We start from the raw sequence: 21,872 nt of genomic DNA on the forward strand, positions 1-21,872 counted from the left end.
TTGGAGCACAAGATGGAAGGTTCTGTTTTGTGTAGACCTGCTGGATTGGACAAACAGCAGTGTGCTGACAGAATGGCAGAGTAGATTCAAAGATGTGCCAAACAGTCCTACACAGGCTGCTTAGGAATAATGTTGTCTTAATTCTGCAACTTTGATAACACATTCTGTAGCTGTGTTTCTCATCAGATTTGCTACTTTCTCTTAGGGTTTGTAAATATTAGTTTCATTTTGTGAACTGGTATTGGCCATTATAATAATGTATTGGAAACTAAAGGACAACTGTGCATAAATGGCTTTTGCATCGGTTCTGTTTTCATTAGCCCATACAATTCATAGATTAAGCACAACATACAGTTATGTTGAAAGAGGTGTAGCAATTCTTTAAAGCACAAAACATTTTTGGTCTGAAATTATTTTAGCCAACACTTAAAATGTGAAGTGCACCTTTCTGAAATATTAGCTTAGGTTCAAATATTGCTGAGGGCAACTGGTTTATTTAATGCTTTTATATTCAGAAGTATATTCAAATCCCCCAATACGTACTGATATAAACACTATTGTGGTGTTTTTGCTGTGGTAGGCAGTCTTTGTTGTCTCTTGATGGTGTTCGATGTAGCCCACTCCCCACCCCTTGGCATGTTGCTCTCGTCTCCCTCTTCCTCCTCTCCTCCTTCCTGTTTCTGCTCCTGTGTTGCATTAAATGTTGTGTGTAAAGTAGGTAATATGTACCTGTGACCCCACCCCCGCCCCATGCAAAGATAATCATTCACATGATTTCTTTTTCTCTCCCTATCCGTTTTCTGTTGTGGCTTTAACCTAGTTTTGTTATTCGTTATTTTTGTTTTATTCTAGATATCTTCGTGCCCGTTTGTTCACCGTTTCCCTAGCATGTCGATGTGACGTCAAAAGTTCATCGTCCAGTCCGTTGTCCTCTTCGCTTCTCTGACGCTTGAAATTTTCACCCTTTGACCTTTTTTGTTAACTTTTGTCGCTTAGTGATTCTTTTGTTGTTTGTTTTTGTGTGGTGTTCATTTCTGTTAGTGCTGCCAATAGGGGGCGCTAGAAAGACTGCTGTTCTAACTAAAATGTAAAAAGTTTCATGAATATTGTTCTGAGCAAAGAGTCTATTTTTCTAGAACTTGCAAACATAACCACTAGATTGTGCAGAAGTTTTTAATTTTCATTGTTTCGTTACCCAATTAAGTTTTTTGCTTTAGCAGTTTTTATTTTTCATTGTTTTAAAGCAGTCTTCCTAGCGCACTCAGTTTTACTCATTTGTTTTCCTCTGAAAGCAGCCAATCAATTTATAGAATCACTTTGTGTGAGTGTGGGTGTGTTTGTTCTTTCTCTCTCACTTGTTAGTTCTAAACCTTTTTTAGAATGTTTTTGCAGTCACATTTTGCTGAAACTGAGGATAACGTTGTAATTTTTGTGCTAGGTTAGTTGGCATGATGTAATTTTGGGAGTTCTTATTAACAGAGTGACTTTACAATAGACACTTGAATTGTTTTTTTTTTCCTCTCTTTCTCTCTCCTTCATATAGTGTGTCGAGCCATCACAGGCACATATGTTTTTCATTTTCTTATTGTGTGAAATCAGGATTAGTCTGAAATAAAAATGCATAAATTGAGCAGAATTGAGTTTGTCACAGTTAGTTAATATATTAAAGTATGCATGTTTTGTAACTGCACTGACATCCTCAGCAAAATGTGATTTAGTTCTGTTAAAGAAAAAGTCAAAATTATAAAATGAATAAAATGGTGCCAAAAGTTTTGCATGTTGCTGTTGGTCACATTTTCTGTATTTTCCATGTCATGTTTGCTTACTCTTCCAGTATGGTCCCATTTTAGTTATCAGTGATTTTTAAATAGAATTCTCAATACGACCTCTTAAGGCCACGTTTAAAAGTTAACTTTTTTAGATGGTTTCTGGTAACATAGCTTTATAACGACTTCAATTTCACTCTGATTTAGCACTGTTCTGTTCAGTAACTAAGCAACTGTGACAACAGTGTGAGGCCCGATTTGATTATTTGGCCAAAATTGGCCAAAAGCACCCAAACTATATGATGAATCTGTTAAGTTATTGGATCTGTCAGTCAACCCACAGCTCTCTCCAAGCACTGCCTTTAGTGCCCTAGAAAGCCCCCATTTCCCATGGTTTTGCCCTGAATGAGAGCCCCTTTTTAGACATTTTGGCATACCCATTTTCCACTCAACTTTATTTGAACAGTAGACTGCAAGCAAAAAAAAATGTTAAAAATTTATATATATATATATATATATATATATATATATATATATATATATATATATATATATATATATATATATATATATATATATATATATATATATATATATATATATATATATATATATAAAATGTATAATATAAAATAAAAATGACTTGATTAATACAATTGGGTTTGAGATTGAAATCTTCGGCATTTTATATCTAGATTTTAAGCTGCTCTTTGTGAGTTTAAATGTACTCTGAAATATTACCTGTGGGATGTTTGTCATTATTGGTACAGAGTGATTGTATTTAATAGTAAAATTTGTACAGTTTTTGCCTTTTCTACTTCCAAGTTCTGTTTCACAATGTGAAATTCAAATCCAAATACGTGGAGCCATGTAGAACTTGCCACCATGACCAAACACGTCTGTACAAATTAAAGTAATTCTATAAAGCAGCCTTCAGTTGATTTCAAGAGGTGATTTTTTTTTGTTTGTTTTTTTTTTGTTTTACTTTGTCATTAAGTTATGGTTTTCATTGGAATTATAGTCTGAGGAGTTCATTAGATGTCTAGAGGAGTGGCTTTTCTGTTTTCTGTTGAGATTTAATTTAATTGTAATGGTGGTTAAGAATTTCATGCTACTGTCTCCACAGAAATATAGCAACGTGCACACCCAACAAGAAGTCATTTTGTAGTTTATCTTTGGTCGGGTTGTTTGTCTGATTAAACTAAAATGATTCACACCCACTGTGTCTGAACTTATCTTTTAGCTTTTTCGAACAAATAATTAAGTGGAATCAAACTTGCATGTGGGTTTTTTTTTGTTTGGTTTTTTGTTAAAGCAGCTCTATTTCTTTTCATCAGAGTTGAAAGGGAAAAAGATTCCATTAGGTAAAAAGTGTTTTAAAATTTAATTCTTATTTAAAAGTTTCACATTTCATGAGAATGTAAGTAAATATAAAATTAAATGATTGACAGTTGGTTCAAATGTTACAAGATGAATAATACTGTGAAGACGCTACTGCAAACAAAATCTTGGCATCACCTGCTGACTACCTTTTGAGCCATTTGAGTAAGAAAATGGAAACAAACATGCTGGTCACAAAATGTTTGCAGCCTTCTCAACAGGGCATCACTTCTGGCTGCTTTTCTGTGATCAGATTTACTTGGACCACTCTGTGACTACAATAAATCTATTGAATAAATAAAACATTGCTTAAGTTGTAATACTATTAAATGTGTGTAAAACTAAATTAATCTGGTTGGCATGGTGTCATTTGTGTAATACTAGCTGTGTCCAAGCATTTTATGGAATAAAGGATGCAAAAGCAGTGTGCATGAGTAATTTGCAGTGCGTGGCTTGGTCAAAATTAGTTTTGATTTTATTCATTTTTGACTGAAGCTCAAGTAGGTTTATGTATAATTTGTGTAAAAATATTTTTGCTGTTTAATTTCACTTGAAAGATGAGAATTTCCTAATTTTATAGCTGCCATCTCGCACACAAGTGTCCAACACAGCATAAACAGATTTAACTAGCCTTTTCTTAAAATCGTGTAATTCATGTGCAGTTAACAGTAATTTATCGCTTGTTTCATGCAATGTGGAATCAAGTCTAAACATGGAAAACTACATAAATTGTTTATGGCTGCAGCCATTAATTCACAGCATTTTTATCAACACAGAAAATATACTCTGAGATGTTAATATAGATACTTTGCCATTTTAGCCAGCAACAGCAAACCACTATACATATATACAGTGTTGAGTTTGAATAGATATGTCTGATAAATCCTTAGTTTTTCAGTGAGATACAACTTATGGTTATAGCAGTTTATTTCAAATTTGCTTAGTGCCCCCTGAACAGATAGTCTTTTTATTTATATATATATATATTTATATATATATGCTGCCTGGGCAAAAAAAAGTGTCACACACTTGTTTTGTTGGACCACCTTTAGCTTTGATTACAGCATGCATTCGTTTCCACAAGCTTCTGCAATGTCACATTTTTTTTCTGTCCAGAGTTGCATTAACCCCCCCCCCAATCTTGTATTGATGATGGGAGATTTGGACCACTGTGCAAAGTCTTCTCCAGCACATCCCAAAGATTCTCAATGGGGTTCAGGTCTGGACTCTGTGGTGGCCAATCCATGTGTGAAAATGATGTCTCATGCTCCCTGAACCACTCTTTCACAATTTGAACCCGATGAATCCTGCCGTTGTCATCTTGGAATATGCCCATGCCATCAGAGAAGAAAAAATCCATTGATGGAATAACCTGGTCGTTAATTATATTTGGGTAGTCAGCTGACCTCATTCTTTGGGCACATAACGTTACTGAACCTAGACCTGACCAACTGCGGTAACCCCAGATCTTAGCACTGCCCCCACAGGCTTGTACGGTAGGCACGAGGCATGATGGGTGCATCACTTCAGCCACCTCTCTTCCTACCCTGATGGGCCCATCACTCTGGAACATGGTAAATCTGGACTCATCAGAGCATATGACCATCTTCCATTGCTCCAGAGTCCAAGCTTTATGCTCCCTATCAAATTGAAGCCATTTTTGCCGGTTAGCCCCACTTAAGGCTACACAGCTGTTTCGTTCCAATCCCTTGAGTTCCCTTCGCATTGTGCATGTGGAAATGCTCTTGCTTTCACTATTAAACATATCCCAGAGTTCTGTTGTTTTTCTACAATTTGATTTCACCACGTTTAAATTGTTCACCAATCGTGATCATTCCAAGATTTTTTTTCAAACAGTCCTTCCACTTTTTAGTAATGCGTTGGACAGTTAACCCGATTTTAGTAGTTTCAGCAGTCTCCTTGGATGTTTTCTCTGCTTGATGCATGCCAATAATTTGACCCTTATCAGATTAACATCCTTTCCACGACCACAGGATGTGTCTTTCGACATGGTTGTTTAACAAATGAGAAGCTACTCACTGCATCAGTCAGGGTTAAATAGCTTGTTGTCAGCTGAAACATAATCACCCATGCAGTAATTATCCATTGGGAGGCTCTTTACCTATTTGCTTAGTTAAATCAAGGTGGTGACCCTTTTCTTGGCCAGGGTGTGTGTGTATATAAAAAGTGTCCCCTGATCCCTCAAGCCTTCACCAGTCTTCTGTCCTGTGCCTGGTAATTCTTTAATCACACAAATCTAACTTAACCATCTTCCTTTTATTTGTGCTGCAGTGATGTTGAAAAGATGATACAGAGTAGGTCACACCAACAAAATGCAGCAAAAAATTAAAACACTCTTCACACATTCATTTCCAACAAATTCAGTAGTGGTACAGAGATTATGCAAACATTTAAAAGCTAGCAGTTCTTTAAAAAAAAAATTTAATCAGTGACAGTGATCAAATGGTTATGAATATTGCCATATCTCATTTTCCATATAGCTGTTTGACAGTTTCTATAGGTTCAGTGAAGGAATATTACCCTGATAATTCCAAGATTCATGTTTATTAAAAAATGTTTTTCAAAAAACTAGTAGCATTTTGTTTTAAATGCTAACAATAAGCTAGTTTACTTGACATACTGGCCATGTGCAGTATGATGGACATTCAAAAAAAAAAAAAACCCCATCCATTGTCATCTACAGCTTGAGATCTTTTATTCTTTAGCTCGAGTGTAACTGTTAACTTCAGTTTTTTGTCATAAATACAAGTTTGCTCAGAGTTTGCTGTGAGACTTTAGGTGGCAGTCAGTGGCTGAGCTAATGAGAGGAGGCACGTGTTTGTACTTGGGCATGATGTTAATGTGAACAGAAACTGTGTAAGGATCCCGTTTCACAATGCGATGTAAGTTGCAGCTCTCCTTCTGAAGCTCTTCCAGACATTTCTCTGTTGGCATAGTGCTGGTCGTTTTCCCAGAGTAGTCCACATTCTCTGGGTACAGGCTGTCACCTACACATTTGAAAATGGGGGAAATGTTATTACACCAATATTGTTGAACACTGTTATTTAGACTTCTGAATTATACTCCATCTTCCTCTAGAAAAGTATTAATGCATAATGTTGACCAAAAATGTTAAACTTGAAAGAACCCACAGAAAGCCCATCAGAAATATCTCCGATTGCTCAAAATGCTAACAGTAGATAAACAATTTTGTGTTTGGTTGCTTGATCCATTGGTATGTCACAGCTTTCTGTGGAATGCAAATTTGCAGAAGGCAATGCTGTATTAACCAATGACCATATATTAACCAAATATTAAATCAGATGTTACATCAGCAAATGTATCAGTCAGAATGTGATATATTCAGACAAGGAAAAAGGGCTTTCCTTTTAGACCAATCGCTACTTCATACCTGGTAGGAGAGATATGAGGCAGTCAGTGGCCACCAGGATAATCGGTAGCCACCGCTCGCATCCTTCTACAGCTCTCTGTCTGGCAAATCTGTGAAGATCACTAAGGGAATGGAAATGACACATTCGTCCAAGGTCATAGAACTGAGGTGGTGCTATCCAAAACTCTCTATTTTGAAAGCCATGAAGTATTTCAGATGGGGTGGACCACTGTAGGAAAGAATTCAAGAGAGAGGAGAGAAAAAAAAGAGTAAGGCTTCAGTTTGAGAGTCTTCCAGACTGTGGAAGACAGGGTTTGTACTCTTAACCACTTCTCTGTAGCCAGTGCTCTGACTGTGCCCAGTTCTGGCAGCTAGGATGACAGCCACTGCCTCTTGCAGTGCATCAAAGCAGTGTTCAAATGCAACCTTAGACAGTTTCAGTGAATACTCACTGTACCATTGTCTTACTGATCCCAGTTAATGCCATCTCAGTGCAAAACCAAAAGATCAGGTGCTGGAGACCTTATTGCCCTCCTCCAGTATCATTTTTGTATTATTTCTTATTGAATACAATTAATCTAATGATAGTTTTATAAGTGAGACATAAGCGTTAACAAAATCTAACTATTACTATCATATAAAGATAAAGACACGAGTTATCACCTTAAAATGGACAATTTCTTTTTCATCTTCAATGGTGTCCGGCATGTCCTCCAAGCAGCACATGTAGAAGGCAGTATCGTACCTTCTTTGCTTCTCGTAGACGCCAGTGGGAGTTAGCCAGTTTCCCCACTCATGAAGTGCCCATATGTTAGGTATACACTGAAGTTCTCGACACATTCGGATAAAATTCGAGGAGTTCTTGATCACCAAAGATCTCCATTTTGCAATCTCATTTTTGTCCCACTGTGCGGGCATCGTTGTGAGCAGCAGCTGGGAGCTGTTACTGTCCGACTTTTGGGTTTCATCATCGGCGCTTACGCCGTTTACTGGGCTGGGGAGGACCAAAAGCACCCCACACTCCTCAAACGTCTCCCTCACCGCACATATCCTCAACGCAACGTCTCCCGGTACCGGAGATCCGAGCTTCAGTCTATTCGTGGCGAAGATCGGGGGTCTTGTCTCTGGAGGTTGTTTCACCATCGCAACACCGAAGCGCGGCAATGTTCTGAAGGACTTGAAAAGATCCGTCCACTCGCTGGAGAAGTCGGATGGTTCCAGCAGCCCACCCGGAAACACATAAGCGTGGGGCATAAACCCGCTGGTGCCGCTCCTTTTCAACAGGAGGACTTCATAGTCAAACGCAGACTTGTGGGGTAAACACGTCCCTCGACAGGCAGGCGCAACTTCACCGCTTCTTTGGAGGGAGTCGCAGCTTTGACTGTGCCTTGTTTTGGCAGCTAGAATGACAGTCGCTGCCTCTTTCCAGTGCTTCAGAGCCGCATTCATCTCGACTCCAGACTAATGAATCCTCGGACCGCCGACGATTTTCTTTCTCGGCGGAGCAGAGCTTGTTTTTCCTGTCTCTTCTTCATCTCCTTGGCAACCTCTCAAACCAGTACAAAATGAATTACCGCCACCTACTGTGTTTAATGTGAACTGCATCTCTTTACGCCGGTGTATCGCATAAAGTACTGGACCGAATCGCTTCAGTTTCTTTACCATTACTCTCAATGTCATTCTTGCTTCTACGACTTTTATCAACAGGTTCCACTGTCTTTAACGCCATCCAGTTATCACATCCTAATCTCACGATTATCAATCCTCTGAAATTAGTACAGTTTGACCCAGCGTTAGTTGTGTCAACCAAGAACTATTCAAAGGATGTTGTATTAACTGATACTCGGCAAGGAACTGGCTCCTAGTTCCCACCAGTAAGGCATATAGAGTATTGACTGTTTAATTTTTTGGTGCTAATTTAGCCAGGTTTTTCCTCTTTGGCCTCGATAAGTGTACTGTATATTAAATCTTAAAATAACCTGAACTCTGATAAACTGTTAGTTCCAGAAGCATCCACAGTCACGGAGGGAGAAAGTAAGTGCCATTTCTGATGCGACTGAAGACATGAAGCAAGGTGATCTTAGCAAAGTATGTAGCGCAAACATCTGAGAAAGCATTTGTTGAGCAGTTTGGGTAAATATATTTAATTATTTTATCTTATTTTTGAGTTTAGTAACAATAACACAACAATTTTGTTTTCTAACTGGGTTTTTACACAAATGCCACACTAGAGTGGCACATCAACTTTAACAATTTCTTATTCGCAGTAAAACCAGCCATAATCTAAATTTATACAATCCATTTTTAAAAATCAGGTTTCATACATATGTAAGATTCTCCCCTGAACACCCAGCATCACTGTCACCAAAGCAACAGGAGGTACTAATGAATACCTGTAGCCCACACAACCTTAAAAAAAAAAAGGAAAAAAAAAAGTAAATTGCTTTATTATATGGTCAGCACCTGGTCAGCAGATATAAAGTGCATGGCATGTGGTGCAGTTGTGAAAGACTAAACGTGTAGTCATGTAGTCATATTCCTTTTAAGAAGTCTGAAGCAATATGGCTGCTGATCTGTTCCATGCTGATCACTGATCAATGTATGATCCTTTCTCACTCTGCCTGTTGATATTCACTCGACCTCCTCTGCTGGGACCACTTCCATTAGCAGTTGAAGGTACATGGAGATGAGTTCTAAAAATATCACAGGTGAAAGTTTAAAAATAAAAAATAAAAATATGTGCTTTCTTAAAGGTTTTGCCATAAATAAATTACTTTTATAACTTATTTATCTTTACATTCATCTTGGTAGTTAAAATCTCTGTGTCAATGAAGAAATAAATCAATGCTATCACATACTCACTCATTATTCGCTGGGTACAGCTGAACTTGTGGTAAACAAAAAGGAAATAAAATATCATTCCACCCAAGATAAAGATTGTGCAATAGAGATACTCCAGTTCAGGTTTGTCAATGATTGGAGCCAAAACCAGGTAGCAGGCCACTACCACCACAACAACAGGAATAATTATGGGCACCTGTTAGGGACAAACATCAGGAAGTCTCATTTTTCACACCTTAGTTATGAGAAGTCAGGTTTGTTCAGCTTCATGCTATTCAGTGTATCTTGTTATGTTCTTGGTACAACAGTTCAACAATAATGCAAATCCCTGGGTTTTTAAGACACAATTAAGGTAATGACCTGAATTATACTGTGAATGAAAAAACAAACAAACAAACAAAAAAAACTGGACTAGAACTAGAAAGAACAAGAGACCTAGAAATAAATAAATAATATTCATAAAACCACCAGTCTTACCTTCACAGGTCTGTGCAGGTGTTTCTTTGTAAACCGCATAAGGATAAGCGAGAAGGCAGTGAGACCATAGAATACCCATTGAGCAAAGCTGAAGTAGTTAATGAGTGTATTAATATCTGCTGGAATTATGTAGAAGATAGACAGGATGCCCTGCATTTTGGTCAAAAACCAAAGAGAAATTAGGGCGTTATTGCAGTTCAATTACAGTAGTTCTGTAGAAGCAAAATAGCAGCAGCATTTGCTTTTTAAGCTTACGGCAGCCGGAATTGTTAGAAACAAATCTACAGAAGGAGACAGTTCCATGAAGTCAGTGGCTTACATTAAAGATGAGAGCTGGTGCAGGGGTGTAGTATTTCAGACTGATGTAGGAGAGGAGCTTCACCATATGGCCTTCCCTTCCTGCCACGTAGATCAACCTTGGCAGTTCACAAGATAGAAATGTTTCTAAAGCAAATCATATGCATGCTTTTTTTTTTAAATATAGCAACATTTTTCTTTTTCAAAGCAATTTAGTTATGAATTTTATTGATTTTCATTTGATTTTTTTTTTTTCAGATTTAAATCCACAGTAAAGTTACACTTTGAAAACCCCTTAAATAACTTCAGAAGACAACAGGGAGGATTTGTCTTGTGGATGCCTACAGTGTTGTGGATAGCGCCACACTCTGCATGACTCTGGTGGACTCTGGTTCCATCCTGACACAACCCCCATGTGTTCACATACACATTTGTTAATCTTTGATTGACTCATTAGGACTAATATACTCCAATTAAATAAGTTAGAAATTTAAGAAATTTCTATTTCCCTTCATAGGACAGTTATAACCAGGGTGACAGCCTTTCATTTGTTTTTTTAATTATAATCTGATGTGTGAGTTTTAATATTTAGGGTACATTGATCCAGGCATCTTATTTACCTTCCAGAAGTAAAACAGCTTCCATTGGCAGCTCCAAAAGTAGAGAACACAACAAACAGTGGCACGACCCAAGACAGTGGGTACAGCACCCTGTCACCAAAGGTCTGCAGAGCACACAATCCACTACAAAAAGTCACCTCAAATCATTGAAGAATAGAGAATATTTGCCCCTATCATAAACATTAAGGCACAACTGGAAACCTGCGAAATGCAGGGGAAAAAACAGCTGCAATGGATTCTTGAACCTTTACTGGTGAACTGTTTGAGAACACACAGACCATCTTGCAACACCACTTGAGAAATTCAGTGTTTGTGTTATATCTGAAACCAGAATACTTTGAAAAATGATGCGTCGCCATGACAGCTACACTCACCACAGCAACAGCAGAAGACTGGAGTAATTCTGCTGGTGTCATAACAGTGAAGTAAGCAACATTGACTAGCACATAGCATACCGACACCAGAGGAATCCCAGTAATGATGGCCAAGGGAAGGTTTCTGCACACAGGCAGAAAGACATGGAGCATGACAACACAAAATGCATGGACTCTGTTCTAATAAGAACTCTAAAGGCAACCGAGGCACAGATACAGACAGAAACCTTCAGGTGCTAAAAGTTAAAACAGAAAGCATCAGGTTAAAAAAACTGCCCATGCTCTCTGTAGCTCAAAGTAAGTCTGAATGGGGCTCATATGGAATCTGTTACCTCCACAAGTAATACAGTCTGTTGAAAGAACATTAGTGGTTGAGCTAGTTTATCTGCAAAAACAAATGCACAATAATGTCCTGTAAGATCCTACAGAATAATATAGCGAGAGCATGAGAGATCTGATTACACAAATACAGATCAGGGCAAGGGTACAACATCCCTCAGTGTTCTAGGGGAGTCCAAAGTGAGAAAAGATCAGGCCCGAAATCTGAACTTTGTCATTTTGAAGGTATTAAAGCAGTCAGTATAACTGAAGTGTTTATAGGTCTTTAAGGCATTACATTGGTCTTTATGGTACAAAAGCAGTCGCTGCTCCTAACATTTACTAGAAGTGTTTAGAATATGCTGCAGACCTGTATGTGGTAGAAAGCCTGTAGATTTTGAACTGAAGCCTGAGCAGTATGTGCTGAGCAAGTGGCTCAACAAATAAAATTATATTGTTGATGTGGTGGTGGTACTAGTGTTAGTAAATATTATATTGTCTTCTTGATGTATTCTTAAGAAGAATGTATAACACATTAAATCTAATTCATTTTATTAACCAATCCAAAGACTAGCCTAGGAAGCAATGTGAAGAAAGAATTCAGTAGTAAAATGAGGTAAGGGTATAGAATTCTGACATAGCTATAAAAAAAAATTTGAATATATACAATATCACTATAGCATGTTTAATGATGGACTCCACGTAAGCCACAAGCCACACTGAAACAACCAGAGGTACAGGTGCAAAGCTAATTTGGCAAAATCCTAACTTTCTGAAACTCACATTGTACAATAAGTATAGAATGAAGCCGTGTGATGCACAATAAAGCCCTGTGGTGCAGGATGAAGCTCTGTGGTACAGGATGGAGCAGTGTGGTGCAGGATGAAGCCTTATGGTGCAGGATGAAGCCTTATGGTGCAGGATGAAGCCTTGTGGTGCAGGATGGACCTTGACTTACCGATATGGGTCTTTCAGCTCTTCAGTTATGAAGTTCAGTTGATTCCTTGAAGGCAGAAATGAGAGTTTTTAATATCCCATTAGTGGCTTGTGTTACTGATATGCCTTTATACAGAAAACATGTTGACTTAAGCTTTTGTTAGTGCTGGACTGACCATTAGATGGCAGAATAGAATATATTTTTGTATCTTTGGCATAAAATCATCTACTGTTTTTCATTGTTTTTATATTTCTATAGCTTGCGTTTTATATTTATTTTTCTTTTTAATTAAGAAATCATTACATTTAAACATACATACATACATTCAAGAACAAATTATTTTTCCAACTCAGTAGAGGTTTAATAAGTTCATTTGAATGGTGTTTCAGATCAGATCCATATTTTAGACGTCAATAAGGAAAATCTTAAAAAATGAAGAGAGCACTACTGATCTCAAATAAAATTGCAGGAAAAAAATAGCAACAATAAAATAGATATAAAGAAGTGAACTCACCACCCATCATACGCCCAGAGGCCATTGTAAAACGAAAGTCCAATTGCCCCGAAGGAAGTTGTTCCTTCAAACGCATTTGCGAAATTCTGTGTATTGCCTAAACACAGCATCATGACACAAATTGAATATGGATTCACATCTATGGCAAAGGTGCTACACAGTGATCTATTAACAGTTTAGCAGAAATTGAAAAGGAACTAAGCAGAAGGAGCATTCCTGCCGTGGGCATTTTACGCCTGGGGCACTGGATGAAATGATCTAGACACAGTTAGTTAAACAGTCAGGCAAGCTGATCCTGGGATTTACCTTGGGCTAGGAGAACCATGCCTGAAATCACTATGATGACGATGATGAGCAGTTTGGCTACAGTGAAGAAGATCTGCACATACTTGGCCAGCTTCACACTCAGGCAGTTCACAATAGTAGTCAGAACTTTGGAGGGAGGGAGAGAAGCATGTGTAGTGATCACCAAAATAGGGCAAGACAAACAAACTGTAGGACTACAGTTTGGTGTTGAATATATCTATGTCAAATAGACATCCCATACAACAGTCTGAATTTTTAGGTAATATCTTCAGTGCAGTCCTACACTGTGTTTTTAACTTTGGCCTTCTGTTCCATGCATGCGTTTATTTATAATCACAGTAGACACTGTGGCATATCTTGTAAACAGATTATCACATACAAACACAGGCAGCAGCCAGGCATTTGGTGACAATCACGGGCGAGGTGCATCCTGGGTAAAAAGGCGTGGCGACATATTCTGCAAAGCTGAGGGCAACAATGGCGAAGGATGATGGCTTGAGAATGAAGATGGTCGTCCAGGAGTAAAGGTACGCTGTCGCAGACCCAAAGCCTTCCAGTAGGTAGGAGTACTCACCCCCCGATTTAGTGATCAATGTGCCAAGCTCAGCGTAGCAAAGAGCTCCTGCATGCACACGTAAGAACATATGTACGTGTACAAAACTGTGCACAAACATGAACACAAAAACACACACAAGCATCCATCTGCACACTGTCCATATTGAGTTCATTGAGTCTAATATGGTAAGGTTTCCATGTATTAAAATAAAGAGGATTTCTCTCTGGGCTAAAGGAAGGGGTTTTGCCCTGGTAATGTGACAGAATGCTTCTGAATGGGTGAGCATAAAGGATTAACCTCCCTGCGAGTACAACCCTACTCTGGTGTATAATCCCATCACTGAGTTCTGCACTGGCTACAACTTTAATCTGCTGTCACATTGCAAAATATCAGCATTTTCAGAAACATACTGAACCCTCGCTGTGCACCCTCAGTTATTCTAGACTAGAGGTCATTATTAATTGCAGTCAGCCCAGCATACACGGTTAGATACAAGAAGTGAGTCAGTCAGTTAAGAACTACTACACTGAAGTTGTGGAGAAATACCAAAAACAGCCTGGATCAATAGGCTCATGCGATGAGAACAGATAGTCCAATGGATGCAGGTTTTGCTCACTTAAAGTGTCATTAGTCAGGGTTAAAGCAAGGTATTCTTATTTAATTCTACAGTATACACAGCATCAGGACTCTGCTGTACTAATAGCAGAGCCAGGTCAAGTTAAAAAGGGACACATTATCATTTCTTATCAAACTCTTCCTCAAAACTGTTAGCAGTAGCAGTGAGAACATATAGAGAACCAAGGCAGGTCAGTATCAGGTTTGTCTTTAGCAGACAACAGTTGGCACTATTAAGAGTATATGTGTTATCATTTGATTAAAATATCAGTATGGTGTCCCAACAGTGTCACAATTTGATAACATTTAGTAGCTTCCAAATACAAAAATACCAAAACACAATTTGGTATATGGTCTACAAATAAAATATTGAGGTCTATTTTAATAATAGATGTTTGAGGGGTCTGAAAACAGCTATAATTTGTTTGCTTGATACAGTTATTATTAATAAGCATTAACTGAGTGCAAAGCACCAGCAAGTCTACTGAAGTGTTCAGGATTCCCATCAGGACAGCCAGTCCTCCCTTTGCTGATCCACCACACCATTCGAATTTAGAGTCAGGTTTGAATAACCAGAGAAAGAACTGATGGTTTGCATCAGGGTAAAGGCATCCCAAAGGTGCAAGATGTCTTTTCATGGTCCTTCACAGTATCACGCTGACACTTTGCTAATAGTTTCGTCTTGATCAGTTTTCAGATGATAAAAATAGGTAAAAATGAATTGAAATCATAAAAGTTAAGGATGAAAGTATAATGATGGCTAAAGCTTTTTTTTTTTTTTTTTTTTGGTACTGTCACTGTTATTTATTGGTTGGCTTAAGCTGGAAGGCATGACTGAACAGGAACATCACATAATGTTACTGGAGGTTTTTTCTAAAGATTAAAAAGATTCAAACCTGATAAAAGCCTAAAGTCCTCTCCTGACTGGGTTCCTGATCTAAACTCCCCTGCTGACTGCATTCTTGATCTAAATACCAGCCTGCTCATTGTTTCCAGTTTTTACTCTCACACAATCATGCAAAAATGTTCAATGCACCAGCCTGCATCCACTGAGCAGAATAAAAATGGAAACTCAAGAGGTATCTGCATGGCTTTTTATCAGGCTGAGACTGGGTCCCCTCACTTAAACATTAGATTTACCTGACACTTTTATCCAAAGCAACTTACACTTATGACTGAATACAACATGAGCAATTGAGGGTTAAGGGCCTTACTCAGGGACCCAACAGTGGCAACACAGCAGTGGTGGGGCTTGAACTGGCAACCTTCCAATCTCAACTTAACCACTGTGCTGTTCAGGTGTCTGAATCTCAGAGCTTTAAGGTCTGTGTGCTGCTTTTGTTCTTCGTCTCTACTGACCCAGAGCAGCCAGCACACCACATGCTGCCCACACACATAAACACGGCCCCACTGCTCCCGTCCCCTCCAGCACGGCTTTGGGAGAGATGAAGATGCCAGAGCCGATCATGGTCCCCACGATCAGGCTGATCCCACTCACCAGATCAACCTAACACACCAAGAGGAGAGCAGGTCACAGAAGAGAGGGGAAAGGGACCCTTCAAAGGCTCTGAATGCTGATGGACTTTGGGCTGAAAGGATGGATTTTAGTTCTAGTTTTTAGTGTTTGTAATGCAAGGCAGCAATACTAAGTTGGACTTTCATTCAACCAATGTTATATTGTAAAGTTAGGTTTTATATATAAAGGTTTTATATATAAAACCTAACTTTACTATATATATATATATATATATATATATATATATATATATATATATATATATATACACACACACAAATACATACATACATATATATATATATATATATATATATATATATATATATATATATATATATATATATTTAGCTGACGCGTTTACCCAAAGCGACTTACAATTATGACTGAGTACAACTTTAGCAATTGAGGGTTAAGGGCCTTCGATCAATCAGTGCAGACTGGGCTTATAACAAAATGGATGGTACCAGGTAGTATCAGGAGACCCAGTGCTAAACAGATGCAGAGACACACATACACTGTCTGGGATCATGAGAAAATTGTTAAGATTCCACTGTGGTCACATTCTGTCGCTTACTAGGTCGCACGCACACACACATACTCACATCTTTCTGTAACACAGCGGCTTTATCCTTCTCTTTGTTCTGCTTGACTGAGGAGTCCGTAGTGTGTATGATGCCATCACTGTGCGAGCCCTTTCGCTTGTGTATGTCGTTCTCATTCATCATGTCCCTGATTTGGACTTTTTTCATCACATGGCCACTAAACAATCAAATAAATCAGGTTCCACCTCACTGAATAACTTTTTTTTTTTGTACCTGGTAAATTGTTTCCAAACAGTTTTACAAACCCCTTTTATAAGTTCCCTTTACCATTATAAAGATAAAGGGTTAATGGAGTTTAGCCATGTGCATCAAACAAGAGACAAATGACAGACGTTGTCCAACACTTTCCCTTTATGTCATCATATTTTGTCTTAGGTGCAATACAGTAATGGCTTTACACCCCAATGCCACCCTCATCCACTATATAATAATCTCTGTCTCTGACTGCCATAAAATACCTGGAGGAAAATATATATTCATGGGTCATTTCAGTGGCGTGATGAAATGCACCGATTTCAGGCTTCTCCCCATTAAAATGCTTTGCTTGTTTGCTCCTTTGCTTTTAACAAATTAATTGGCCTGTTGTCCTCAGAATCACTTGACTTGGTAAAAACATGACCAAAATAAGTAGTTTCCATAAACTTCCAATAAGTAAAAGAAAGGAACTTTTGAGAAAATAATTTTTAAAAGGAGATGAGTCGAATGCTACTTGCCAGCCTCTGTTTTGTCGAACTGTTTGTTCAGAGATTGAAATTTAACTGAACACGTTCACATGACCAATATATTAACACATGTTAACTGAACTATGCAAAGGGGGTGTCACTGTGCATATATTAACTAAAGCCTTTGCTTCCTCTCAATAATTCTGTTTATTATATGTACTTACATTCCTAAGTGATGATTATTTTGTTAATGAATTTAGAAATTAGGTCATTTATAAATGAATGCAGATGGATCTGTAACAAAATAATGACTCAATAGAAAAACTAAAATTTAAACAATAAAAGTTAATATTAGTTTGTGATGACAGCATGCATCTTGATAAGTAAAAACAAACTCCCTATGAGTTCAGGAATTCTCAAATCTATTTTTTTTAAGCCTTAGGCCACCATTAAATGTGTTGTTTTAGCTATGGTAAAACAACCATATATAATTATATCTCAATCTCTTGATGAAGATACAAACAGAAAATACAGGAAATATGTACACAAAATTATGAAAAAACACGATATTCAGACAAAATGGCTTCTACAGGAAAAGTATTTAGACATCTTGAACTCTTATGGGGAGTCTGTCCTGATGTAAGACAAATAAAGGTGTTAGTCATTATGGTTCCATTCCATGTAGGTTTAGGAGAACCAGGTTCCTGCTATAAGTGTAAGAGAAGGTCACACTAAATATTTGTAGCCTATTGAAGCTTTTTTAAAACTTCTGTTCTTTAATACTGCACACAAATTTCCTGTATTTTCTGATTGTATTCTAATAAGGAAATAGTTCTATATGTTCATTATGCCATTGCTAAAATAACAAATTGAATGGTGGCCTAAGACTTTTGCACAGTACTGTATATTTATAGCAATTGTCATGTTTATGAACAGTATTTGTTCAAACAACTTCACATCAAACTTACAGATATTGGCATGAGTCTCTAAAACTATTAATCTCAAACTACTGTTACCACTATCACATTTTTCTATAAGATAAAAGTGAAGGCCAAACCTTTGTGCTGAAGTCTCCACATTCTGCATTTTGAACTTCAACGCATATTTAGATTCCTTGTTTCCTTAGTTCAGATTTTTTTTGTGCATTCGTATTTGATTACAGTTAAGAAGAGGCGGGCCCTACACTGTTCATTTTCACCAGACTTATCTGAGATTGGAGCAAGTGAATGATGTGTGGGAGGAGAGCGGAGGGATTGGCTGGACATGAAAAGTGCAGTGGCCCACACAATGCCTCTTTGACAGACACACCTGATATCATATGGCAGGATGGAAAGAGTGCTAGAGTGGATAGAGAGAGGGGCCAGGGGGAAAAGGAGAAAAGCAGGAAAAAGTGCAGGCCCATAGACAGGAAGACGTTTTAAATCACAGCACCACTAAAACAACACAAGGGCCTCAAATGCAGACATATTGGAGTCACTTTCGTGGTTTGGAGGTTCAAGGAAAGACATTTAATTGTTATATATCATTATTGTATTGATTATTGTATAATTCTAATTGTTCATTATATGTTTGCGTTCACTTGAAGAAAGCAATGCAGTCACAGTAGATATTATTGCCCCTCTTTCTCTAGTGCCACTACAATAAAGGTGATGCAATCTATGTAAAATCTGATGACCTCTTTTCTCCGTATCAGTATTTTTGATCTTCCTGTTACTTATAACAACAAACCTTCTAAACCCATTAAAAAGATTTACACAGTTTATAAAAGAGTAAAATAATTGTAGGCCAGACAGCATGTCCTACATGACTTTTGATTGACTCGAATGCCGTTCAGTGTATCTCTATATCTCTGCCACACCTTCACGATCATTCCACATGTCTTATTGCACATACACACGTAGGACAGCTTTGTTGCAGCGTTCTCCTGTTTATTAATATATTTGTCTGTATATAAATACTTAGAACTTTGAAACAAACTCAAAAATACGATTCAGAAGTAATTAAATAATACAATATTTCAGTCTGGTCTATCTGCACTTGGCCACGACATCCAAGACTCCACCTTCTCTTGCTCTGCCTCTCCCACCTCCTGCGTACGTTCCTCATGGGTTTCTCGGTGTAAAGATCCCTGCCTAGTTAAGCAGCTCTGTTTGTCTTCTTCTTGTAAAGATTAGCTCCAACTAACCCTGCTCAAGCAAAGCCATGATGCTGTGATTTGTACGTTGCCCTTTGCCAGCTGTATAAACCCTTTTTTTCCAGTATAAGTCTGAGGAGTGATATTATAACAGCCATCTGGAGAAGAATTTGTGAACAAGTATGAATGAGTCATTGCACGACAAGCCAAGAAAACCCTTACCACCCTTGCTAGAACAATTCAAAATGATTTATTATAGACCGTTAATGCTTACACAGCAGGGGTAAAATGTTCCACTTCACTGGATTTTCTGATCTGTTTCACCCGAATTACTAAAATGTTTGATTATATGTGCTATACAACAGTTGGTGCCAAAAATAAACCCCAAAACATTTGTCTATGGACCATCTCTGGAAGAGTGCAGTTAGGCTGGACTGGTCTATACTGTTCCAGAGAGACACCACTGTCAAGCAGCCCTCTGCTCAGCAGAGAACTGCTGTTTTCCACTCCATTTCCCAGAATGATCAGTCTATCAGGAAACAATCAGTAGTTCAACCTCTCTGGAGTACTAATTGAACTCACCCATTTTCCCATTCACCACCCCTATAAAGACTCTCTAGCTCCGTTCTTGCCTTGTGAAGTATTGCCATTGTGTTTGCAGGAGTATACCGTTTTCCTGCTTTTCCTGATCTGCTTACTGTGGATTACCTTCAGATGTCCTTTGTGCTGTTTCATTCCTGAATTTTGGACAGTACTCTTGACCATGGCTCTGACACCACATTGGCTTGTGTTTCACTGCTCTCTGATTTTGACTGTTTTGTGTGCCGACTCCTCTTGAGGAATCCTGTTTTTTTTTCATATTAAAGCATTTGCTACCATTCTGTGAGCAAGTGTATGTGTGTGTTCTGTTACCAGCACAGGGCTTTTATACTTACACATGTAATTTTTCATAGATTTTCAGTGAAATTCTTGTCAAAAACCTGTCAAATTTCAGTGTTCAATATTTAGCCAAATATTTCACAATGTCTGACTGAAGAAAGCTAACTATTAATCTGAGCACCTTCAGCATATGAATGTATCTAAAGCCTCATGGATGTTTACCAATTTAAAACAACAGCATTCCAAGCAGTTTATTATAGTACTGTTTTACCTGACCTCAGGTCCACACAGGTTTTCACCACAAGAATCAGAACAACTGTCCTGTCTCTCTCTCTCTCTCTCTCTCTCTCTCTCTCTCTCTCTCTCTCTCTCTCTCTCTATATATATATATATATATATATATATATATATATATATATATATATATAAATAAACAAACAAGTTCTAAACACAGGAAAGGCTATCCAGTAGCAATACTTTCTGGAAAAAAAGTAGTATTGGATACTATAGTATACTTGCTGGAAAAAAAGTAGTATTGGATACTCAGTATACTTAGAGAGAGAGAGAGAGATAGGAGTAGGCAAATTTTTAATGCATGTAAAACTTAATAATAATCTGACTCTAAACCTAACAAATGTTAGAAAGAGCTACTTCTATTTCATAACCCAACACTTTGAAAATATGCTTTATAAACATTTGAAACTTTATGCCAGCCTGCTTTGTCAGAGGTTTACTGTTCGGCATGCCTAACAACAGCAACAGCAACAATAATAGCACATTGGACACTACAGGGAACTGCTGTTGACAATATATAAAAGTATAAGCAGTTCTTTAAATAGTGAGTACATAAAACATTATGCAGTGTTTTCTGAAAAGCTGAACTTCAAGTGAGTTCAAGGTAACACATTGTTCATAAACTAAAGGTTGACCTACATATGGAAGCCTTAGGTAGTCAAGTCTCGCAGGTTTGATGGTGTCATAATAGCAGAAATATGCAGTTGCAGTTGTTACTGTAGAGTTCATTTTTTAATTGTGTCCCATAGAACTGCTATAACTGTCTTAGTTAAATCTGCAAATGTAACTAATGGATTAATGGATACCTGTTATTAAATAGACATTAAACATTCTATGCAAAAAACATGAAGAACCCGTGTTAATAGATCAACAACAAATGACTTATTATGAACATGGGAAAATGAACATTCTTCTCAGAAATACACTCGATACAATATGATTAATTATGCAGCATTACTCAGCCTACATATTGTAGTGCAACCATCATACTAGTGGAAATCAGTAGGAAAAGCATTTATACTTGCTCAGTCCAACCAGATCACCTACTGTACTGAGATCACCTTAGTTGGTTTATCTGCAAATAGGCAATATTAGGGCTTGAGTAGAAGTGTGCTGGTCCTTCGTCATAGAGAGAAAGGACATCATCTATCCAGAGCTGTTCATAATCTTAATCTTAATACACAATGTACAACAGTACTGAGATTGAGGGTCCACTGCTGGGAGGCTTGTCTGTGCTTTATGTGAAGTACAAAAAGACAATAGACTGTAGGAAAAGACAGTAAAGACTACAGTGAAGAAGCCAGCTGTTTTCTGTGCCTTCATAGCACACGTTTGTTGTGCTTTTTTTGGATTGTACAAAATCAAGCATAACTCTTTATCCAAATAATTT

At 37.8% G+C, this 21,872-nt stretch overlaps 3 protein-coding genes across 24 annotated transcripts in view; 1 reads left to right on the plus strand and 2 right to left on the minus strand.

Annotated features, from left to right (window-relative positions):
* celf1 (cugbp, Elav-like family member 1) overlaps positions 1-1,781 on the plus strand; it is a 28,944-nt gene extending 27,163 nt beyond the window's left edge. For all 22 annotated transcript variants that reach the window (XM_081706529.1, XM_081706534.1, XM_035521092.2 and 19 more), the window contains one exon: positions 853-1,781. The gene's annotated coding sequence lies outside the window, so the exon portion shown is untranslated. The remainder of the gene's footprint in view (positions 1-852) is intronic.
* A 3,623-nt stretch (positions 1,782-5,404) lies between these two features.
* On the minus strand, positions 5,405-8,092 carry nudt19 (nudix (nucleoside diphosphate linked moiety X)-type motif 19). The gene is made up of 3 exons (XM_027008947.3): positions 7,201-8,092; positions 6,559-6,766; positions 5,405-6,154 (listed from the first exon to the last, which is right to left on the minus strand). Exons 1-3 carry the CDS (start codon positions 7,984-7,986, stop codon positions 5,922-5,924), a joined length of 1,227 nt encoding a protein of 408 aa, XP_026864748.2. The 5' UTR covers positions 7,987-8,092; the 3' UTR covers positions 5,405-5,921.
* A 567-nt stretch (positions 8,093-8,659) lies between these two features.
* Positions 8,660-18,342, minus strand: slc7a9 (solute carrier family 7 member 9). Its single transcript, XM_027008956.3, has 13 exons — positions 18,233-18,342; positions 16,514-16,670; positions 15,752-15,899; positions 13,601-13,843; positions 13,222-13,347; positions 12,916-13,012; positions 12,423-12,467; positions 11,147-11,270; positions 10,773-10,876; positions 10,175-10,271; positions 9,856-10,005; positions 9,400-9,574; positions 8,660-9,230 (listed from the first exon to the last, which is right to left on the minus strand). Exons 1-13 carry the CDS (start codon positions 18,259-18,261, stop codon positions 9,169-9,171), a joined length of 1,557 nt encoding a protein of 518 aa, XP_026864757.2. The 5' UTR covers positions 18,262-18,342; the 3' UTR covers positions 8,660-9,168.
* Positions 18,343-21,872: the final 3,530 nt, after the last annotated feature.

The sequence above is a fragment of the Electrophorus electricus genome, chromosome 23, assembly GCF_041902795.1.
Source record: "Electrophorus electricus isolate QZ-2024a chromosome 23, ASM4190279v1, whole genome shotgun sequence".
Classification (NCBI taxonomy): Eukaryota; Metazoa; Chordata; class Actinopteri; order Gymnotiformes; family Gymnotidae; genus Electrophorus; species Electrophorus electricus.

Bases quoted from the DNA above. Each gene is read 5' to 3' on its own strand.
- nudt19 (XM_027008947.3), bottom strand. From the start codon at position 7,986: ATGAATGCGGCTCTGAAGCACTGGAAAGAGGCAGCGACTGTCATTCTA. The intron at 6,767-7,200 runs GTGATAACTCGT...TCTTTCCTACAG, and splicing joins AAGAAATTGTCCATTTTAAG to TGGTCCACCCCATCTGAAAT. The intron at 6,155-6,558 runs GTATGAAGTAGC...TCAAATGTGTAG, and splicing joins CCTCATATCTCTCCTACCAG to GTGACAGCCTGTACCCAGAG.
- slc7a9 (XM_027008956.3), bottom strand. From the start codon at position 18,261: ATGCAGAATGTGGAGACTTCAGCACAAAG. The intron at 12,468-12,915 runs GTGAGTTCACTT...TCTGCCTTCAAG, and splicing joins CTCTGGGCGTATGATGGGTG to GAATCAACTGAACTTCATAA. The intron at 9,575-9,855 runs GTAAGACTGGTG...TGTCCCTAACAG, and splicing joins ACCTGCACAGACCTGTGAAG to GTGCCCATAATTATTCCTGT.